The sequence below is a fragment of the Pantherophis guttatus genome, chromosome 1 (assembly GCF_059756535.1).
Source record: "Pantherophis guttatus breed Tessera chromosome 1, ASM5975653v1, whole genome shotgun sequence".
Lineage (NCBI taxonomy): Eukaryota > Metazoa > Chordata > Lepidosauria > Squamata > Colubridae > Pantherophis > Pantherophis guttatus.
In genome coordinates this window covers 29,642,078-29,651,673 of record NC_142063.1, presented here as the reverse complement: position 1 = coordinate 29,651,673, position 9,596 = coordinate 29,642,078, and the positions used below count along the sequence as shown (strand labels likewise).

Here is a 9,596-nt window from a genome sequence, read left to right as displayed (position 1 = left end):
CCCTGGTGGATTTCCCCCCCAATCCGCCTTAGTCGTCTTCCCAATATCTTTAAAAGAATAATTACAACCCCCTCCCCCAGAACCCCTTAAAATCTACTACTATTACTATTACTATTTTTAATAATAATTTTTATAAAAATACTTATATAATCTAAAAAAAAGAAAAAAAGATGCAAAAAAGAGTTAGAAGAAAAATAAGAATACAGTAAAGAAAAACAAAAATATCTAAGAAATGACATCCCATCTTCCCCACTACAAGTATAAACCATTTTAATGATTTATTACCTTCTCTTAAAATACAACAAATGATCTCTTCTTCGCATGCCTCATCTCTTTTCTATAAACCAATCCATAAAGCCTTGGCATTTCAGTCCTGATTTCAGGAAAATTCTTTAAAGGTTACCAGAGGTAGCAATTTATCTATTTTAACCTTGATCAAATAAACCAATTTTACATTCCTTCCTTTTAACATTTTTTGATCTTTAGCCCTTTCAAATAATGTCTTAGATATTGATCTTTTCATTTTTTTTTCTTTGTACAATAAGAATGCTTTTTTTTTTTTTTTACTGCGATAGCTATTAAATAGTCAAGTAACCTGACTCCTGGCAGTCCATCATTGGAAGTTTTTAAACAAAAGTTGGATATCCTTTTGCCTGAGATGGGAATGCAGTTTTCTGTCCTAGGCAGGAAGTTGGACTAGAATATATTCAAGTCCCTTTCCACTTTATGACTTATTTTGATTCCATGAAAATATGATTATCAAATCTCAGATGACACAAAAATAGGAAAGAATGCAAAATAGTTGGAGGCAGATTTGTTCAATGGCCCATTTCTTTTCTTAGCCGATCACTCTCAGCAGTCACCTGCAACACCAAAGTTCAAAAGTGTCAAATTTTCTTTCTCTCCTGCTTCTTAGGACAGAATAAAAGAGCTGAAATGTGAAGCATGAATTGCCAGTGTAAGAGCAAGTTCAGTTGACAACCTTTTAAAATTTTCAGGCATTGCTAAAGATAAGTTCTTAAAGAAGTTATTTCACAAAATCTATCAAAGAAGCCTCTTTGAGACATTCTGATGATGAAATCAATTGGCACAGTAAGAGCGGAGTTTGGGATTTTTATCTTGATAAACAAAAATGGAGCCTTGATAGTACAGGGGTTTAGTGCACCCTGTAATTAACACAGCTGCCTGCAATTTCTGCTGGTTCGAATCTCTCCAAGGCTCAAGGTTGACTCAGCCTTCCATCCTTTCTAAGGTAGGTGAAATGAGGACCCAGTTTGTGAGGGCAATAAGCTGACTTTGTATAAAACATACAAAAGAATGAATGCTATTGCTTAACGCATTGTAAGCCGCCCGAGTCTCCGGAGAAGGGCGGCATATAAATCAAATTAAAAAAAAAGAAAAAGAAAGAAAAAAACAGAAAAAGAAGCATTTACTATAAGAATTGGACATTGCAACACTAACATTGGATGCAGTTGCTAGATAAGAGAGGCATTATTTAGAAAGGACATAATCCTTCCATCACCCCCACCATCCTACCAGAACTGATGGTGCTTCTTGGATGAGAAACGAAACTTCTTCTTCTTCTTCTTCTTCTTCTTCTTCTTCTTCTTCTTCTTCTTCTTCTTCTTCTTCTTCTTCTTCTTCTTCTTCTTCTTCTTCTCCTTCTCCTTCTCCTTCTCCTTCTCCTTCTCCTTCTCCTCCTTCTCAAGGAGAAAAATAGCCCACAGTCCATTGCCTTTTGAAAAAGAACCTTTGGAGACAACCATTTTATGGATTAAGCTTCCACTAGGTCCCAATCTGTGTATGTTTAAGGTGCAGGTGTGTGTGTGTGAGAGAGAGAAAGAGCAATTACTAGAACTGTTCACAAATGGCTTTTCGGAATTCTTTGCACATATTGTAGATAGGTAAAATTAAACTTCTTTCACGACTATTTCTCTCGGATTCAAAGAATGAGATGTAAGGAAATGCAGACTATTAGTGGAGATTGTGTGCCTTAGTGACCTCATAAATTAGTAAGTGCAAGAACTTCACACTTACCACCAGAATTTGAAATTCTATATTTACGGAGCATAGAGTGCTATTTTGTAATTAAGTTTGGGATTATATTTGGCTAAATAAATGTGACACTATTCTTGGGGGAACTGCAAGCTTTACTGCTAGATTCTCACTGGACACTGAGGAGCAGCAGTCCAAGGTCTGAGCTGGATTCTTTGGCAGGCACCAAATCAGCATGAGATAAGGTGAGAAGAGTTGGGTTGTGCATGAACAACCCGTTTATACACCCACCAGCTCTTCCTTGACCCGACGGGCATCCCACAACCGGCATGGGTTTTGTAACTTTCCCTAATCTGATGCCTTCCAGATCATCCCGGCTGGAAGACCCACTCGGATTAAAGTCAACCCTGCAGAAGATCGTGCCTTTTAAAGAAAAAAAAAAAAAGTGAGTGGGTGAATGAGATTGACAGAGGCCAAGGGGGTGGGACATCCACTTGCAAATCCCAGTACGGGAGGGTGGGGGGGTGGGGGGGAGGAAAGCGGGGAGGGCGGTGCTTTGCTTGTGCTGCGCTGACGGACAGGCCGGTGCGAGGAGTGACTTCTCCCGCCCACGTGACTCTCCCTGGAGCTGGAAGAAAAGCAGCGGCCTGTTGGGAGGGGGTTTCATTATATTCAAATATATTCATTTTCCAGGAGCCACTCCGGAGCATCAGGTCCCAGCGATCGTTCCTATCCGCGCTTCGGAGAAGCGATTCGTAATAGCTACAGCAGCGGCAGCGGCGGCGGCGGCGGCGGCAACAGCAGCAATCCAAGAGCGATTTTCCTCTTTCCCTCAAGCGGACTCCGGATTTCCCCGCGCGGCGAGTTTTGTTTTTGTTTTTTTTCTCCCCTCCCACGAGTCGCGTTTCACGCTGGCTGTCAAGAACCATGGACTGTTTTTGTATGCCTTGCTTTCTGTCAGTGAGTAGCGCTTTCGTGTTTTTTTTTTTTTTCCTTCCTCCCCCTGTGGTTTTGATGTAAAGCATAGGAGTCATTTTAAGGCTAGAAGAGTGAGTGTGTGTGTGTAAGAGAGAGAGAGAGAGAGAGAGAGGGGGAAAAAAAAAAGTGAACGCCTTCCTTGTGGATTTTCCATTTCTGTAATTGATTTCTTCGGCACCTGAAAAACAAGTCGCTGCGAAGCGGTTCGGGCTGCAGACTTAACCTAAGCCGCTTCCTCGAACCTAACAAACTCTCTCGGACCGGAGTTTTATTTCCGAATAAACATGGATAGCAGCACCGCGCTTTACTTATTTCAATATATTAAAACCTCTCTCCATCCCCCCCACCCCAAAAGATAAAAGCCCTTTAAGGTACTGTGGGGAGGGGGGCATCCTTATCCGCAACCCCCACTTTTCCCTCTCTCGGCGATCACAAAGCACTTAATCCGGAGCGCTCCTTGGGAGTTGGGGGGGAGAGGCAGGTCCCTAGTGGTTAGCATCTACGAACCGGGAAGGTTATAAGCGCCAAAACACGTCCGATGGAAAAAGCGCTCTGCGCCCCGACGGGAAGGGTTATTAACAATGAACCGAAGCGTCCGACCCCCGCAGCTCCCCGTCCCGCGTGTTTTTTTTCCCTCTCTGCGTTGCAAAAGGGGGCAACTCCGATCGAGGAGTGTCTTGAGTTTTTAGCGAGGGGTGGGTGGGTGGGTGGCTGCGGGGGTGGGGGTGGTGGAACAGTCCTTCCACGGAGATGGATTTGAATGGAAGCATTTCTCTTTGAGAACTTCTTCCAGGACAATCGCGTTTTTAGCCAGCATAGTCCGATAGAAACAGACGGGTGAAAAGAGAGGTGGGGAATTCGTTTGATGGGGGAACCTAAAGGCATTGTGCCCAAAGTTTTAATAGCCACTTCTTTTCTTTAAAAAAAAAAAAAGCTGTTGTCTGCATTCCCCCCCCCCCCCCAAAAGTGTAGGCTATTGGGTGCTTTATTTTATTTTATTTTATTTTATTTTATTTTTTTCACCAACCTTGTTTGCTTGTTCTGGTTCCTTTTCTCCTCCCTTCCCTGCTTCCTGCCCCCTCCTACACTTCCAACCACCCCCCCCTCCCCAGAGACACCATGACGCCTGGTAGCCGAATGCTGATGGTCATTCTATTGTGCCAAGTGATCCTAGGAGGTTCCAACCGGGCCAGTTTGATACCTGCCGAGACTGGGAAGAAGAAGGTGGCCGCGAGTTTGCATCAACAGCAGCAGCAGCAACGAGGAGGAGGAGGAGGAGGAGACGGAGACGGGGAGGGCGCCTCGGGAACTGCACGCCGCCTGTTCCCAAACCATGAACTCTTGCGTGGGTTCGAGGCCACCCTCCTCCAGATGTTTGGGCTGCGCCGGCGGCCACAGCCCAGCAAAACAGCCATCATCCCCTCTTACATGATGGATCTCTATCGCCTCCAGTCTGGGGATGAAGAGGAGAATCTCCAAGATCTCAACCTCCAATATCCCGAGAAATCGACCAGCCGCGCCAACACTGTGAGAAGCTTTCACCATGAAGGTGCGTTGCAAGATGAGGAGTTAGGTGGGTTCGGGTGGTTCCATTAAAGTGAGAAGTGATGGGATTGCAGAATTGCCTCTTCTGAGTAATAAAAGGGGAGGGGGGGGAATGTGACCATAGCAGCAACTGAAGCATCCCCTTAACAAGCTCCCCCAAATCCGATTGACTAGCATAGGAAAAGTAGGCTGCAGAAACAGCTTTTTGGAAGCTTCTTCACCTGGGAATTTGACTGGAGGGGCAGGTAGGCAGATTTACTTATTCCCCCCCCCCCCTTGATATTTTGCTGCCTTTCTAGCAATTTGCATTTTGGATGCAGTAGATTTAAACTGAAAGTTTGCTTTTTCAGGGTTCTATTCTAGATTGTGGCTTGGACTGTCCTGGGAAAGGGAGGGCATAGGATGAGGGTCCCTCTTCCTTTCATTTCTTCATATTTAGCAGTCTCCAGAAAAGGGAGGGATTGCTTTGTGGGATATTTAATGCACTGTCCTTGAATTTTTTTAAAAAAAGCATTTTGCCTAGGAAATAACAGCCTGCGGTGCTTGTCCTGCTGTCTTAGCAGTTAGCAGGGTGCCCGTGGCTTCAATAAGAAAAGGAAAGATATGGAAAGCCATATCTTTCACAACTGAGAATGCATCCAGGTAGAATTGGCACGGTAATAAAAATAGCAATTATTCCTATTACCAAATAATTATCATTGGTTTCGTAGCTTGGGTAGAGCATGCACTCTCTATGTGTGTGTATGTGTGTGCAAGAGACAAAGTGAGAGCGTCTGCACTCACATCCTGCACATGGAGCTCTAAGAACATATTCCATCAGATAACAGCAGTGAGATTCCAGATTTCACGCTGGTTGCACTGGATTGCTACCTGCTCCCCCATCCTGCTCCTTAGGAGTTTATGTAGGAATTATTATTGCTTTCCATACCAACTTTAGATAAAACTGTTTCCACTCATTCATTGTTGTATTTTTGGGTGGGTGGGTGTCCATACATTCTCCTTTTTAATGACCAATGTGAATGACTAGAAAGAGGGGAGGAGTGTGCATAACTGGACCCCCAAATATTTCCTAGCATGAATTTTGTCTCAGATCTCCCACTCCCTAAAGAAAAGTCCATGGTATTAATTTGCTCGTCCAGGATTGTATTTTTGGGAATCTGGACTTTGTAAAGCTGTGAACTAACTGGTGTGTATTGTAAGTGAATCTATTTCAAAGAATTAAAAGAAATAACAACACATGGAGTTTTTAAAAAGAAGCAAGCCTGCATATTTCATTAGATAAATATTTTTTACAATCCGATTTTCCCTTTCAGAAGAGATATATTTAATCTTATCCAACCACCATCCCATGATCTGCATCTGTCTCTTACCCTTGCTTCTGAAAGAACTTGCAATTTAGGGATTGTGAGAAGAGCTTATTTCAAAAGATAGGCAGAAGTGTGGGAGTTGAAGCAGTCCTGGGAAGGGTTACACTTTTGTTGTTTCCTAAAGATGTGACACAATTTCTGCTTTTTATTCTCCCCCATCCTCCATGGGGCACAGTCCATTTTTCTTTTTATGGTGTCCAGGGCTGGGCATGTGCCTGACATTCTATAAATACAAGAATGAATTATGATACAATTAGGACAAGAGATATGCACTCACAGGCTTGGCCAGAGGGCATGACTAGGTACACTGGCTGAACTTTGGCAGCACCCTGCAGATTGTTACTGAGGTAGGACCAAAGCAAAGGATGCTGCCAGGCTTGTTTGGACAAATTTGTCTGTTTCGAAGCATCCAACATTTTGCCTCAGTATCCCCTTGGAGCATCCTGGCTGCTGCATGATAACACTTATAGAAACCCCACTGATTTCACCGGGGCTAAGTTCCAACTAAACAGTTACTGAAGTATAGGTTGCAATCTTCTTTTCGTTGGCTTAATTTCCCAGGAAATCATGTTTGGGATCCAGCTAAGAAGGCTACTCTATGCTGAAAAGTTAAATCTCAGCAGGACTTTCCCATGACTTACTTGCCTTGTTGGCAACCCCATGGGATACCTCTAACATGTATCGTGGGCAGTGGCTTGACATTTCCTGACAGTTAGAACAATTAATCAGTGGAACAACTTACCTCCAGAAGTTGTGGGTGCTTCAACGCTGGAGGTTTTGAAGAAGAGATTGGACAGACATTTCTCTGAATGGCAGTGATGGCTAACCTTTTTGCCATCGCGTGCCAGGAGAGGGGGGTGGGGGGAGGGTCGCGCATGCACGTGCCCACGCGCATGCGCACGCAACCCCACCCACCCCCGCTCCTGGCACATGATGGCCTGGTAGGCCCATTTTTCTTTCTTACCTGATTCCAGATCCTTTCTATGCATCTGGGAAGGTCGAAAACAGCCTTTCCCACTCCCTTGGAGGCCCTACGGAGGCTGAAAGGGCCCATTTCCCAACTCTCGGTGGGACAGGAAGTGATGTTTTTTGCTGTCCCCAGCCTCCAGAATCTCTCTAGGAGTCTGTAGGAGCCTCTCTAGGAGTCTGTAGGAGCCTCTCTAGGAGTCTCTGGAGACTGGGGAGAGAAAAAAACATCACTTCCTGTCCCACTGGGAGTCGGGAGATGGGCCCTTTCAGCCTCTGTAGGGCCTCCGAGGGAGTGGGAAAGGCTGTTTTTGCCCTTCCCAGATCCATAGAAAGGATCTGGAGCCAGGTAAAAAAGAAAAACGGGCCTCCCCCACCCCCCAGGCCCTCCAGAGGCAGGAAACAGCCTGTTTCCCTACTTCTGGTGGGCCCAGAAGGCCCAAAAATCAGCTGTCCGGCATGCGCATGCGCCCCAGAGCTGAGCTGACATGCCCACTAATATGGCTTCGCGTGCCACCTGTGGCACGCGTGCCATAGGTTTGCCATCACGGGTATAGGGCCTCCTGCTTGAGCCAGGGGGGTTGAAGTAGAAGACCTCCAAGATCCCTTCTAACTCTGTTATTCTGTTAAAGCAAACAAAATGCATGAAAATGGGGGCATGGAGAATTTTCTTTAAGGGAAGGGGCATCCTTTCCACCTTGGTGCACAAAAGCAGGGAAATCACATCCCCATGGTGTCATCCTGTCGCTAATATAATGTTTATAATTTTCTGGGCTTGTGAAACTGCATCTCCTCCTTGGTGCATCCTGCTAACCTCTTCCCCTTTGTTCTTCTCTGTCTCTTCCTTCCTCCAGAACACCTGGAACACGTGGCCAACCCATGGAACCAACCCACTCACTTCCACTTCTTCTTCAACCTCAGCAGCGTGCCGCCCACCGAGCCCATCTCTTCTGCAGAGCTGAGACTCTTCCGGCAGCAAATCAAGGAAGAGGAGGCCGCGGCGACCGCAGCGGCTTGGGAGAAAGGCTTCCACCGGATCAACATTTATGAGGTGATGAAGCCCCTGCAAGGGGGGGACTTGGTCACCAGACTGCTGGACACACGCCTGGTGCATCACAATGTGAGCCGCTGGGAAAGCTTTGATGTAAGCCCCGCAGTCATCCGATGGACCGCAGGTGGCCAGCCTAACCACGGGCTGGCAGTGGAGGTCATCCACCTCTACCCCGCGCAGACTCACCAGGGCAAACATGTCCGGATTAGCCGCTCTTTACCTCAAGGAGACCGTCTGGAGGATGCTGAATGGGCTCACCTCCGGCCTCTCCTGGTCACCTTCAGCCACGATGGCAGGGGCCAATCTCTGCTCACCCGGAGGACCAAACGCAGCCCTAAGCATGCACAGCGGCAGCGCAAGAGCAAGAAGAATTGTCGCCGCCATGCCTTGTACGTGGATTTCAGCGACGTGGGCTGGAATGACTGGATTGTGGCCCCCCCAGGCTACCAAGCGTTCTATTGCCACGGGGATTGCCCCTTCCCTTTGGCTGACCACCTCAACTCTACTAACCATGCCATTGTGCAGACTCTGGTGAATTCCGTCAACTCCAGCATTCCCAAAGCCTGCTGTGTCCCCACAGAGCTGAGCGCCATCTCCATGCTCTATTTGGATGAGTACGATAAAGTTGTTCTCAAGAACTACCAGGAAATGGTGGTAGAGGGTTGTGGCTGTCGTTAAAGGAGGAGGGGGGGGGGAATGAGTACTCCCTGACTCTTCCACTTGCCACCTCCCAGCCAGTCTGGCCAAAATGTGCCCAGGATGAAGGGAGGGGGGGAATGGCCTTTGATTTCACAGAGGAAGCCAAACCTGATCAACCTCTTTATCGCAGTAACAACTACAACTCCCTTGATCCAGTAACAACTACAACTCCCTTGATCCGTTCTCCTTGACCTTATTTATGTGCAAATGTTTTGACAATAATAATCATATATTTTGGCAAGATATATTTATAACGACATATTAAAATATAAAAAAAAATTAAAACGAGTCATTATTTTAAAGGTAAAGCCAATAGATTTTATAAAATTATTTTTAAATATTTTTTTTTGTTACTATCCAGAGAGGACCAGGTTGAGGTTGCCGAGCTTTTCCCTCAGGCAGTTGAAAGAATATGGAGTCATTCCCTCCCCTCAGCCCCCCCTCCCCCACTGTTTTAAAAATTGTCTTAATTGCCAACTATCCTGACTGGCCTGTCCCCCAACCTTTTGTAGATGTAATTTGGGGAATGATTGGGTTTCTCTGCTCCATCTCCATATAACCTTCCCTTTACCCACCTCTTTTACTTCAGTTTTTAGGATTTGTTTTTAAAGGAACATAGCTGGATTTAATTGTTACTTTGACTGATCAGCCACACCTCTGTAAACAAAGCTTTTTGTGACATCCCAATCTTTTGGCAGGGAATGGTCGCAGTTGGACTATCTGGTAGTTTGTTTTTCTGGTCCTGCTACCATGCATGTATGTACTTGTGATCAACTCTGAGAGGGTGTTTACTTTTTTTTTTTAAATCCATTTTTTTAAAATAAAAATCCCCAAAGTATTTATTATGAGACCACTGCACATGGATCCACGGTCTTGAGACTGGTGAACAAGGGTCAAGATAACCTCTGAAAGAAGCCCTTTCTATTTCAATGGACTATCCCAGCAAGTGGCATTAGGGCAGTTCTCTACTGGACTCTACTGGCTGGCAGTCCAAA

At 45.6% G+C, this 9,596-nt stretch overlaps 1 protein-coding gene across 1 annotated transcript; it reads left to right on the top strand.

The window, feature by feature from the left end:
* The first annotated feature begins 2,548 nt into the window (after positions 1-2,548).
* Positions 2,549-9,443, top strand: BMP4 (bone morphogenetic protein 4). The gene is made up of 3 exons (XM_034433399.3): positions 2,549-2,955; positions 4,086-4,522; positions 7,706-9,443. The coding sequence occupies exons 2-3, from the start codon at positions 4,093-4,095 to the stop codon at positions 8,578-8,580; spliced, it is 1,305 nt and encodes a 434-aa protein (XP_034289290.2). The 5' UTR covers positions 2,549-2,955; positions 4,086-4,092; the 3' UTR covers positions 8,581-9,443.
* Positions 9,444-9,596: the final 153 nt, after the last annotated feature.